Source organism: Nothoprocta perdicaria, unplaced genomic scaffold (assembly GCF_003342845.1).
Source record: "Nothoprocta perdicaria isolate Ctin4 unplaced genomic scaffold, notPer1 scaffold_15, whole genome shotgun sequence".
Classification (NCBI taxonomy): Eukaryota; Metazoa; Chordata; class Aves; order Tinamiformes; family Tinamidae; genus Nothoprocta; species Nothoprocta perdicaria.
Genome location: NW_020454649.1, coordinates 4,704,615 through 4,718,512, shown reverse-complemented (window position 1 = coordinate 4,718,512; position 13,898 = coordinate 4,704,615). Strand labels below are relative to the sequence as shown.

The window sequence follows — 13,898 nt, the reverse complement described above, 5'->3', positions numbered from 1 at the left end:
TGCCATGATAAAAGCTGTGTGCTGCATATCCCAATTCTTGCTTGAAAACATTTCTCTAAGAAATTCGTGATTGTTCTAGTTATGCCCAAATTTTCCTCGACTTCAGCTACTTCCCTATCCGGACTTGGCTTACAGATCAGTGTGCCTTGTCTTTGACATAGTCTGCAAAAACTGCCCTTCCACAAAGTCTAAACCCCCAAAACCTTGTATCACAACGCAAGTACAAAGGCACAACAGAAACATGCTGGGTTTGCTTTCGCTTTGCAGAATCTGAGTCACACCTCAGATTATCAACTGTGCTTGCAGAGTCGGATGCCAACAGAAGCATGAGCTTCTGGGGATATAAAGGAAGCCAGAGCATAAAGTCCTGGTGCCAACCGCGCTGGTGTGCAGTTGCACACCCTGCCTCTTGGTAATTCCTCCTTCACAGCTACGCACAAAACCACAGCGACTCTTCAATCAGCCATTAGGTGCTGCTGCAGGGTTATTAATCTGCTAGCCTGACATCAGTGAGGAAGAGTAAAAACAGCTAAGAGCACGTGATGAAGGTCAGTCCTTACACTACTTTTTTTCCAAGTTGCTTGAAAAATGCTGAGAGCTGGGCCTGTTCAGCCTGAAGAAGAGAAGGCTGAGGGTGGATCTGATCAGTGTATCACAGCCTCAAGGGAGGCAGTGAGGAGGAGGGGGCAGCCTCTTTTCAGTGGTGGCCACTGATACAACTAGAGCAAATGGACACAAACTGAAGCACCAGAAGTTCCACGGGAACTTAAGAAAAAATTTCTTAACAGCGAGGGTGACAGAGCCCTGGAACAGGCTGCCAGAGAGGTTGTGGTATCTCCGTCTCTGGAGGTCTTCAAAACCCGCTTGGACACAACCCTGTGCCACGTGCCCTAGGTGACCCTGAGGATGAAGGGGGTTGGACTAGATGATCTCCAGAGATCAAATCCTTCCATCCTGAAGGATTTGAAGGATTCTATGCCTTAAGGTAAGCCCCAGAAAGAGATATTTCAATACGGTTACTCCAGACATAGCAGTACAAGCCTTGCCTGCTTCTCCCACTATAAATTAGACCTGCTGAGATGACTTTGCAGGCCATGTTCGTTAGGTCTGCAGAAGTGGCCACAACTCACTCTCCAGATTGGCATTTCATCAGATGAGCTGAGAGGCAGCAAGCTACACAGCAGTGTTTTCAACATATTGCTATTTGTTTTTTTCAAAGAAGAAATCTCAAGGCAGAAATCAAAAAGTTTCCTAAGGATAAAAGTGTTCAGGCAATGACCTTTTTGGCCTTCTTCTTTGGTTCTGCTGTAGCCAGAATAACAATCTCACTTTAGTAAGCCTGACTATTAGTGAAATATCTTTAAGATTTTCCTTTGTCCTATTGGCCACAGCACACGAGCAACCTGCTACCTTACTCCATAAGTAATGATATGTCAGTGGAATGAGTCATTTTCTTATACAAATGTAGAACTTTTAAACTGGTGATTTCAAAACAGTCATATATAAATAGCCTTAGCCACATTCTCCAAACAGTAGCAGTAGTTCTGTTCTTTCCAGAAGCATGCTACACTTGTAGTTACCTCCACCAAACTCAACTGCATTTTTAATTTGGCAAGGTTAACGGTTCAAATGTCATTGTTGTTAATTTGCACAAAAACGCTTTCCAATGCTTTAAAAAAATTATTTTATTTTCTCCTTGTATTTCCAGTTTACCTCAGAAGATTAATTGCCTGGCTCAACGGAATGCCCTCCTATTTAACATGTTTATTAAACACGTTAAGTTCTTCTATATTCCTGCTGAAACCTCACTCCAGCTTTAAGCTGATGGGAGATCATGAACTTTGTCCTGCTGGATGGATTTCCTGAGACTCTCAGAGTTTCAACAGGTTTGCAAGATCAGAGCAGTGGAGTGTCAATCCAGAGGCCAAGCGCCTGAATAATACAGCATGGGGAGAAACACATCATTTTTACTATACTAACACAAGAATAACGCTCAGCAGCAGGAAAAGAACATGCTGGCAGGTAATGTTGCTGCCTCTCAGTGCTTTCAACACTTTATATGGGAAATGTAGCTCCCTGCTTTTTTATACCTTCTAAAGCTTCCAGGCACATTGCTTCCCATATCTGGAGGCTGACATTTCCAGGAACACAATACTTGGATTTGCATAGGATATGCTTGGACAGCTGGACCTCAAACCTGACAGTGCATCCCTGATGAGAGCTGTGCAGGAACTTTAGGAGAAAGTGGAAGTTTGAATATCTTTGTCAGAAGTTACTGATTTGTGAAAACAGGAAACTTTTTGTGGATGCATATCTACCAATTTTGACTGGAAGTGCTACGTAGACCAAGAAATTTCTGGACTGAAGGAGTATCCTCACCAAAATAGTTAGTAGTTCAATGCCAACAAGAGAACTGTGTTTTATGTCCTGATTCACAGCTGTCCTTATCCCTTGCAAGTGCCTTTCCACAGTAGGCTAGTTTCTGTTAGCCAGGTGCATCTCAAATTTTCTTTTAGTTTTCCTAGTAGAAGGGAGTCCCAGAGTTTGTATCCCAAGTCTTTCAGCCACTGCTGCAGATATGGCTGTCTAGCTACCTGTATTTTTAAATCAGAGAGGCCTCCTCCAAAAAGTCACTGTATTTTGCCTCTAAGTGACAAGATGTCATCGCATTGTGCCTTAGTGTGGGATTTCCACTGGCCTAGCCATTCCTCCAGATCCGTGGGCTCTCTCAGGTGGTGCCCACACGGCTGTGACGCTTCCTATCCCTTCGAGGGCATTGCGTAAAAGCTCCAACACGTTCTGACCAAAGGTGAGAACTGACCCTGGGTGAGAAAACGGTGTTTTTCACCTCCACTTTCAGCAGCAAATCCTGATTTCTCTAGTGAAGACCAGGTGTTTGATTACACCAAAGCATGAATTTGATTTATATTATTGTGAGAAGGAAAGGCTATTTCAGAAAGCAAACCACTCCTTCTTGCATATTTTGCCTGTGAGCAGTACTTACATAACAAACAGCAGCTAGCTCCTGACGTAGGATATTCGCCTCCAGGCTTGCTGTTGTTTTCACTGGATTTACTCCATTGTCATAAACTGTAAACTTGGTTCCCATAAGATTTGATCTATCAGGAAAAAAAAAATGGAAAAAAAAAAATTGCCTTTTGTCAATGATACTGCCTGAACCATATATTCTTTACTGTATTATAGCCCTAAAAGAAAGATAAATAATGTAAGGTGCAAGTAGCTGTCATTTCAAATCACAAATGAATAGCAACTTCTGGATTATAGGCAATAACAAAAGTGTAAAGGCACAGGTTTGTTTTTAACAATATGTTTGCTCTTTAATATTTACTTTCTTACCTGTTTGACCACTAGCTCTATTAGACTATAAACAGTGATTTTCATAAAGTTATAAATAAGGACAACTTTTACTGTTTAAATGGATGTCATACAAACGAGATTTTGAGCATATTATTACTCTATTTTCTTCATGCTATGTTTACATTATGGTAGCACACTAGGTTCCGAGATCCATGCAGGCAAACAGCAAGGGGTGATAAGGTCCCTTTCTCAGGCACTGACGATCTAAACATACATTGAGAGATACCAGGCATATATGAACAACACGGATGTACAATGGGGTGACAGGTAGAAAAGAAGCATGTGGTTCTAAAAGAACTGCACTACTTGTAAATAAGAAGGCCTTTAGTACAAGGCAAAAGACAAGGTATTTTCAGAATATCTAAGTAACAGAACCTTAAAAGTGTTTATATCAAGACAGCCTAGACACAATCTGCTCAGGCACTGCAAATCCCATTGGATTGTCTACATCTTTAGGTGTCTGTACACCACTGAGAATCTGGCCTTTGAGCATTTTAAGAGCATCTATCCTCCTGACTTTTAATAAGTTACTGTCTCTTAAGTACTTGAGACATTTTGAAAACTTGCCTCAGATATCTGAAAATCACAGAATCACCGGTTGGAAGGGACCTCGAGAGATCAGCTAGTCCAACCTCCCTGCTCAAGCAGGGGCATGCTGTAAGACAATTACCACACTATAGTGTAGTCAAGATTGTCATTTAAAAGTCAGAGTGGATTATAGATTTCTTAATTGCAAATTAAATTTCTATTATGTTAAAAAAAAAAAAATAGATGTATCAGTGTTTACCTCAGTTTTCCAATAAAGCTCTCTCCACCCCGGGACAGGTCAGTTGGGTCTATGGAGATGAGGTAATTAGAGGTTTTGCTCTTCTTTCGTTTCCTTCCAGCTAACAGAAACACCTAAGCAATAAAAGAAACATTGTATTTTAGGATGCCAGAGGGACTCACACATGCTGTATCTTGCTTTGATGTATGGAATCTACAAGGCAATTTTTCTATCTTCCAGCATCATTACCAGCATCATAGAATGCCACCTGAGACTTAGCAAAAAACAGACAAAAATCACACAGGGAAAGTGACTTTTCAACCACTCAGTCTATTATTTATGGTTTAAATAATTAAGCCTGTAGTATTTTGTTAAATGTTTAATTCTAAGCTGCACTAGCTCTTCCAGGGGAATTAAAAATAGACGCTGTTCAAACCACAAAATGCAAAGAGCTCTAACTGCTGACTGTCACATTAAGCTACCATGCATGGATTCTCTTAAAGCCAAAGATCAGATATACATGAAGAAAGGAATTGGAACAAAGTCATTTTGCTTTTGGAACAGCATAAGGAATGGGAATATCTATCTAAAATTGTCAGACTTCTTCAGGCTTTTAATGATTTTTATATTCAGATGAAACTGATATGCCATTCAAGTTATTTTATGACCTTTTTACCATGCTCCCTTTCCAAGTGGAGGTAATAAGTAGGGTACATCCCTCGATCCATTCCCTTCTTGTCTCTCGTGATTCTGCACTTGACGGTGATACCCTGGGGTGCAGGTCTTACAGCAAATTCCTCCAGGTCATCAACGTGTATGAGAGGCTCGTTTGTGGAAGGACTAGGGGCTGAGGCTGCTTCCTAGAACAGTAAGCAACACTCAGATCTCCTCAGTGCTAAGACATAAAGTTATAATTACAGAGTAAAGACATTTCATGACAGTTGCACTTCAAAAAGCAAACCAAAAGGGAAATATAGTATTTTCTGTTCCAATTCTTCCATGGTCCTCAAGGCAGCTTCTCAAGTTAGTCATCTGTCCCCATTCAATCTGTTGGGCTCTTGGCGACTTAAAGCCGAAGGCGCAGATCTTTGGAACGGTGTAGGCACGATGTTTACTACTCAGACCACATTGGGCCGAGTGGAACAGCGCAGCTGCACCATTAGAGTGTTGCAACGGCACAGAATAAGCTTTGGCCCACACCTCCCCTTCCCAATATAATTCTCTCTTGAGAAGTCATAGCAATGAAGAACAGTGCTGGTTATTGACAAAAGAAAGAAATGGGCAGATTAGGCCATAGACAGATGTAAAAGAAATAAGAAGTTCGTACAGTACAGAAAACAGCGGGGCATCAACAAGTGATTTAGCCAGTGTTTGTGATGTAAATATTTAAATATCTCTAAGTCTTATTTTATCTCTGTAGAGTAGGAGCAAAAATAGAGTGGGAAACTGCACAGAAAAAGGCAATAGACACCAAAAGAACCTTCTGAGCACTTGCAAGAGACAGTAAATATTGACTGTTTATCTTCCTCTTCATTCAAGTTCAGACAATATTTGCTATTCTTTTATCCAAGTCGTTATTTTCATTGCTTCCTTCTGTGTGCCCTGAGAGTATCACAGCAAATGACCGTAGAGATACTCTGTTGCATTTTAAAAGGAAACAAGAAAGCCAGGCCAGTGCTGACTGCACTCACAGCACACAGACACCCTCACTTGTTCATACTGACCCCCTACCTTATTGGACTTCTTGCTCGTGGCAGAACTGGGCCGAGTGTTACTGTTTAACTGTGAAGAACTGGAACTGTCTTCATCTTCCTCATCCTCTTCCTCATCAAAATTCATGCTGCTTGAAATGCCTGAAAAGAAAGCGTTTGCCTGAAATACTAATATACAAACTGGAGGCAAAAATATCATTTATTTTATTGTTGCACCCTGAGGCATACAGGTGAGAAGGCAGGCAGGCAGGAGTTCCTTGTGTACAAATACATGGATGAGACAAGATCTGCCCTGAAAGGCTAAAACATTTCAACAAACGAGAAAGGAAATATAATTTCCATTCTACAGAGAGCACTGAGTTACCCCAAAAAACACAAACAATATCTGCTAGGAATTAAAATATAAACCTCTTTTGTTCAATCAAGTGCTTCTAACACAAGCCAGGATCTCAAATCTTAAATTGGAGCTGACAGTACAATGCATACAGCTATATGAAGATCCTAACAATTAAAGTAGGAATCCTCCCACAGCATACTTTTACCTCATCCTATGTAAACTCATGAGAAGCAAGTCTTAAAGAGAGAAGAAACATTCATATCAAGGAAATGTTCTCTTGAATATTTATTTGATGCAAAAATCAGAGTACCAGCCCAGGACAAAGGAACTTCCATAGAACACTTACAAATTTGACTTTACAAGAATCCTCAGCTTGGGACATTTCAAAGGGAACAGAACTTTGAACACCACAGATGACTTGGCAGCAGAACGTGTCAATAGTGGGACATTTGCCAGGCCTAGTTTTTCAAGGAATATCATGCAGATGAAGCCATCCTGTTCAAAGCCCACATGTAAGAGGCAGACTATACAAGACTAAAAAAAACAAAAGGGAGGGAGGAAGGGGGAAGAGAAACACTGGTCCAGAAGTTTCGCTACTGGCAAGTCAGATGCAGAAGGATAAATGCAAAGATTTCTGGAGTCAAGCAGAACGGGCATAATTAACTTATTCCTTCTATACTTACCAGGAACATGATCCAGGGCGACAAGACTGGATTGGGAGGTGGAAGTGGACCAGGATGTATTTGCATGGGGATCTGGGAAAGGAAAAAATCCATGGGCTTGATTCTGCAAATTCTCAGTTGTGCAAACAGGCCTGGTTTATCAACAGGACTAAGGGACTGATGGACGGGGCGACAACGCTGCTGCCAGAACTTTCAATTATGCTTTAGGGAAAAAACATTTCTCTGCACAAGCAAGTTTACCTTTCACCTGCTTATATCCACTGTCACCTTCCTTTTCAGCTCTTCAAATTAAGTCAGAAAAACTTGAATTGCAGAACTGAAGCTTCATAAGGCATCACCGATGCTATACAGTTGTATCACAAACCTTCCTGTGCACTGTATGCCCTCCATGGCAAGTTTTTGACCTTATAGAGACATTTAGGAAACTGGCAAATGTGAAGACTAAGTGTTATCTATTCAGTGTTAAAACTTAAGGAAGTCTGTCCTAGTAGCTCATTTGCCAGAAAGGAAGTTTAGAAGTTAAGGTGACTGAAACCGAAAGGATGACCATTTCCTGTAATAAGAAAATGGTTCAAAAATAGTATTTGGTATTTTGTTTGCAAGTAGCATATTCTCTTTGCATTGTTTTGTAACAGAAACTGGATTTCTGAGGGATCCTTGGAGAACATAGCTAAGAGACATACAGAAGTTCTCTCTATAAAGTCACTTTTAAAGAGCAGAATGGGAACAAATCAGGGTTAAGTAACTCTAATGGGAATCAACCTGTTTTTTTCCTATTAGGCCAGTTAGCACTTCTCCATGTAGCTTTTTCTTTACTACTGTTCCAAGACAGAGATCGATGGATGATAGCAACTCTAAATGGTCTTTAGACCAATGGAGACCTAGCAGTAAGGATGTGCTGTAGACTGTGAAACAGAATTGGGAATCCCTATGAAAAGCCCTAGCTCTACATAAAGGTTCCCATGAATCTTGACATACTCAAAATTGCCTGCCAAGCCTCCTCCACTGGCATCAAGGGGCAAACCACACAATGAGAGTAAAAATACTTTGTGGAGAGACCACTAGCGGCAGTCCTGTCTTCATACCTTGCTTTGTGTCTCACAGAGCACAGCCTTGTCGTTAATAAAAATAAAGAAATCCCTGCATTCTCATTTAAGACAAATGCATCCACATCTAAGCAAACTAGTGGAACAGTTTTAGCTGGTGTCTCTGCCAGGAGTACACTCAGACCTTGCTAAGAAAAGGTTTTACTGTACTCTTAAGAACATGAAACAACTAGGGGAAAAAAAAATGCTTCCACTGAAAATAGACCAAAAAACAGAGAGAATGAAATTTTATGTTAACCTGAAGAAGAAACATCAAAAATAGAAATGACCTCCAAAGCAATAAATCTGAGAGACCTGACCTCATTTGAGAATTTTTAAGTCAGCTGGGGCACTAGTAACTAGTGTGCATAGCAATAAATATTCTGAGCCAGACTCTAAGACAACACAATCACTGCACAGATCAGAACCTGTAACTCATGGCAACATGCCTCCCGTTTAAATGCCCAGGAAGTGCACCACTTGGAGAAAACCTGCCCATTTCAGATGAAGTTGCTCACATCTGCAGAATAACCCAGAAAAAAATGAATCCTAGTGAGAACTGCTCTGCAGATGAGAGGCTGGCATTGAGGTATGAATAGTTTATTCTAGATGAGTCAAGTCTGCACTTATATTTTGCTCCTTATACACAAAGAGTTTATTCTTAAAGCATCACAGCAGTCTTGGCTGAGGCCATCTCAGCTTCAAAGGCTATACACTGAAGAAGAACTCCCAAGCAGTTGCCTTCAGAAGAAGCTTTGTGAAGATTTTAGGATTTCTTCCTTCCTACGTTTAATGTCCGACGAAAGATAATAGTGCCACAGGAAGGAAGGAACAGGCGCATGAATGCACGCGTACACAATCTATCTCCCAAATCACGCACGCCTAAAAAAAATCCAGCACATCTGAGAGCTCCGTATCTCCAAGAAATGCTGCAGAGTTCACAGCTCTGTCATTTTTCACCTCTGCAAGCAACACTATACATCGTGAAAACATGAATAGATTTTAACTAACAGTAAAATTAAAACTAACACTCTAGTTTAAATGTTGCTATTCCAGACGCTTCTTCAGTCCTCAAGTATGTGATTTCCAGAGCTCTATAATGGGAAAAATGTGAACAGATGGATATAAGCACTAACATCTGCCTGCTGTTTCAAGAGGGGTACTGCATTACAGTTGCAGAAGCCACATGGCACTGACAGCACTTGGGGAGCTCTTGTTTCTTGGGTCAGAGAGAGCTTCTTTACTGTTTAAAAGACACTACTGAAAGTAGCAGTTACTAAACTGACAGGCAGAAAAAACAGAGTCCCAATCTTTGCTGACAATAATGTTGGGAGTGAGAACAGAAGGAGTCATCAACATACCTAAAGCAGTAAGAATAAGGAGGCAACTTTGACTACTTACCCTTTTTCTGCAATGCTGTTCTAAGATCCTGTTTGTTCTGCTGTTGTTGGCTGCTAGCCATTTTCTCTTCATCGTCTTCATCATGGCTCGATTGTCCAACAGTGAGAATCTGCACTTGACTTCCTATCTTCTGAACATCCTCTTGAAAAGCAGCTGGGCCATCAATTCCTTCAGACAACAGCAGAAAAAATGGTTGTAACTGTGCCACAAAGTTACTGAGAAAAGAATCACTCATAAAAATATCTTTTCTAAGAAACAAACCCCAATGGCTCATATTGAATAATATTTCTGAGACTTAAACATGAACATGAGACTTAAACAGGCTCCAAGGCAAACATCTCACTTCCCAAGTACTACCTGAGAATGAGTTCTTGCCTAAAAAGCAGTAGGTGATTATGGGTATAGACAGAGTTCATCACATGAAACCCATTCAGTTTCTGAATGCTCACATCCAAACTGCCTCAAAAGCATGCCGAGACCTCTGGGATATGCATATGATGCACGTGAGAGAAGGGCAAGACACGTTGTCTCCTTCAAGCCTCTGCACTTCTGCTGCAGCATGTCCATTCCTGTGGGGAACAGACCTTGGTTCCATCTCACTCCAAGGATGCCAAGCAATCAAAACACACTAGAACATAAAACTCTAACTACGAGAGACAGTTCTGAGTTCTACCTAAGAAAACTGTAACAACGCTCACTAAAAATTTCCTGCATGTGCATTTTTAAAATGCTCAGACCTGTGGAATTCTTCAGCTTTGCTTTCAACTTTCTCATCTTTATGTGCTCATTTTAGTAAGTCTAACTGCCTTATAATTCATTTGCACTAGAGAATCTCAGAGAGCTTACAACCACGATCAGAATTTTATTGCTGTCCTCCTCACCCACAAAACAGCCATGTCTGTGTCCTAGAGACACTGAAAACTAAACAAAGACACTGTATAGGTAAAGAAAGCGCACACAGCTCTCCCAAAGACACCGGACTGGTTCAAAAATAGATAAATCTGAGTCCCATACTATCCTCTATGTCTGTATACTAATGCAAAGACACTGTCACTGCCAACCAATGCTTCAAAGTTTCAGAAATCTGGGAAACTCACGTATAGATCTAGTAGTGTTTACATAAGGAAGAACTTGAGGTTAACAAGATTAAATACGTCTGCTAAGTTTCTATATTGCCATACAATCAAAACACAATTTTCAATCCAATGGCAAATTAGCAAGCATTACAAAGATCTACATCAGTAACAGAATATGTTACTTTTCATACCAAACAGTGAGGAGTAAATACTGTTAGAGGAAGCTGGGAACAAGACTTTTTCGGACTGTGGTTTGCAGCACAAGTCTCTCAATATACCATTTCAACCCTCTTTGCTAGCAGCTGCTAACTTGCATTAAAAGACAAGTGAATGGTACATTTAGCATGCTTTATTGTACTTTTCCATACTTGCTGTCAGCATCACTGTGGTTTGAAGCACAAACACAAACACTCTCTGAACCAGCACTGTCCGTGCAACTACCTAATAAGACGTTGCTCAGTACTGCATTAGAAGAGCACCAGACTGTCCAAGTTAATGGCCCGGAGGCTGCTGTTTCTGATGCTCGCGGAACATCTGCACTCATATCCTGTGCCGTCAAGAACATCCCATATTATTAGGTGTTAGGACAAAGGTCATGCTGGTAGGTCACGTATTTAAAGAAGAAAAATCGATTTCAGCATTCTGAAGAGTGCATCACTGCTGGAGTGTGTTATTAATAAGCACTTTGAATGGTTCCACTGGTGACCCCACTTAAGAGAATGGAAGATGCAGCAGGACAGAAAAAAAACATGAAAAGAAACCTTAAATCTTTGCTGCATTATAATATGGCACAAAAAGCGTGAAGATACTTGCTGCTGTAGATGCTTGTAGCGTCCTGATTGCTTGTAGCAAATACAAGATTAGCTAAATAATATTTGTGTGTGTGTGCGCATTAACAAACCTATGCATGTGTATATAAAATGAAGTGTGAGTGCATGTACATTTTGATACGTATCAGGTCACGTGTGTGCATCTTTGCAAGCCACAGATCAAGAAATGATTTTATCACCACGCACCTAATATCTGAAAGCATTTCCAAGCCTAAACAGCCATGAGGACTCAGGGTGGATCTTTCCCTATGTTCCCATTTTCCTTGCCTCACTGATCCTTGCTCTTCCATCCACCTGCTGGAAGGATGCAATAAAAACAAACCAGCCATATCAGGAGAGGCAAAGAAGCTGAGCAGAATGTGTCAAAAAGAACTTTATTGCCAGTGTCCAGGTTTTCTATTGCTTTTCTGAAAAGTCAGGCAGAAATGAACTGATGAAAAGGCCCTTGCATACCTACCAAGTAGTAAAGGAATTATTTGTATTATCTGCTATGCAGTTCTGAATGAGGGCAAGGAGGAAAGAGAAAGATGGAAATAACCCAAGTTCTTGCAGAGAATAGCTTCTGGCAAAATTTGACACGACCATGTCTCAGATGCAACCCAGAGGCACAAAATGACAGAGATGAAAACAAAGAGATTACCAAAAATTGCAAATCCCTGTAATTTGCATCCTATAAATGGCTATTTATCAATGTCTCTATTTTGTAAGCATCTAAAATGCTCTATATATCATGTATAAATATACAGGCAGTACCTGGCTCCTAAAAACTTGTTATCTAGACTATCATGCAGAACACTGATTATTTGATTTTATCATTCAAATCCATCTAAATGCTATGAAACTTAAAATACATCTGGAGGACTTGTATTGGACTTTGATCTCTTTTTTTGCTTTGAATACCCACAGTGTCAACTATCTACACGAAACTCAAAACATCCAAGACTTGAAACGAGAGAGGGAGAGAAAAATATATGGGATAAACAAAGAATAGGAGAGCTGCTACTGAAAGCCTTGGAAAAGAATAAAATGGAAAAAAGAGATTGCTTAATGTTCATGAGGTATGATAAAGAAATCTAAGCTTCCATGCACTTTATATAGCCTCATAATGCTTCAGTTACCAAATGATGGACCAACAACTCAAAATCCCATTACAAGATGCATGAAGTTGAGACCTTCTTTGGTCATTCCAATCAATGATTACTGGAATCTCTTACCAGCAGGGCTGCTGCACAGGACATACACGCCTCTAGTCTATATTCCCATCAGTTTTCCGCAGAGCAGTTTCTAACCATTTTGATGTGTCCCTCTGCATAGATGATGAATAAATGTTGATGAACACTCTCAGTACAACATAGCCATTATTTTTCCTTCTGAGAAACCAAGCAAGTACAAGACATTCAGGATGGAAACTATAGATCCTCAAGGATATCCCTCCTCTCGTTCCTCCAGACCTTCAGGTGGGGGTTTGGCAACAGCACTAGCAGAGCATGCCAAGTACAGCTCTAGCTTCCCTTCACAATGTTCAAAATGATTGTGTGGAAAAGAAATGCACCTGTCTACATGGGTAAAAATCAAGGGTGTTTTCAGGCTGAAAGTAAGACTTGGATCAAAGCCCCTTGACTATCCTGTATAAACACAGAAGCTACAATAGATCAAAGCTGAACTTCCTCTTAAAACTGGACATATATTAAATATTTCCTGAACAGAGAAAATCTCAGAGTCATAATCTGGTGACACAATATCATTACGGTAGAATAAGGAAATTGAAGACAGACAGACCAAAATGGCAGTTATGGTGATTTCACTGCTCAGAAGACAAATCAAGAATGAGTAAATTAAGTGCAGCAAAGGAGAGGGAGAAAAAAGACTATTTACTACCAAGTTATATTTAATCAGGGAAGCTTCAGAGAGGCAGCTGATATATATGACCACTAGTTACATGTGAGCACTAGACTGAATATAAGAAAAAGGTACCTCTATCTGACAACGGTAAATGCACTGATTTTTTTTTTTGAATAAACTGGTTACAGATTCGAATGTGACAAATGACCCAGCAGCAAATTACAGGCATAAGCACAGTGAGGCAGCTCGAAAAGCATTAGCTAGGTATTTGACTGTGTAGTACATGAATCCTGATTAATGGGATCTTACAAGAAAAGAATCAAATTGCATTTATATGCATTCTGTTGCATTTATGTATGCAAACATTTTGCTGTGAAAAGATTTTTGAGTAGATGTTATTTCCTCTTGCTTCTTATACATGAACGCGCACATACAGGAAAGAATGATGAACTAATTATTTACAGAGAGATTTTTACAGTGCCTACTGTAAAAAGAAAACATTTCTAAATTATTTCAAAATAACTAGATTTATCATTAAGCTGACATCAGAACAGGATTTCCAATGATTAAAGAACTTAATCAAATCATATCTCTATGATTTGATCTCTACCTTTTATGTTGAAATGACCAATCAACAGTTGATATTTTTGGAATACTCATTTATCAATAAGCTAGACCACTGAGTACAATGTTTATTTCTAGAATAGTGACACAAGAAAGTAGTATTGAAAAAAAAAAAAAAACAAAACAAAACAAAGAAAAACACACACAGAGAAAATGTTCATGCT

At 40.0% G+C, this 13,898-nt stretch overlaps 1 protein-coding gene across 3 annotated transcripts in view; it reads right to left on the bottom strand.

The window, feature by feature from the left end:
• Positions 1-13,898, bottom strand: part of TUB (tubby bipartite transcription factor) — a 112,087-nt gene that overhangs the window by 5,357 nt on the left and 92,832 nt on the right. For all 3 annotated transcript variants that reach the window (XM_026034694.1, XM_026034693.1, XM_026034695.1), the window contains 5 exons: positions 9,363-9,530; positions 5,876-5,997; positions 4,813-5,004; positions 4,166-4,278; positions 3,005-3,119 (listed from right to left, as the gene is read on the bottom strand). In XM_026034694.1, the coding sequence (XP_025890479.1) occupies positions 3,005-3,119; positions 4,166-4,278; positions 4,813-5,004; positions 5,876-5,997; positions 9,363-9,530 (710 nt within the window). The remainder of the gene's footprint in view (positions 1-3,004; positions 3,120-4,165; positions 4,279-4,812; positions 5,005-5,875; positions 5,998-9,362; positions 9,531-13,898) is intronic.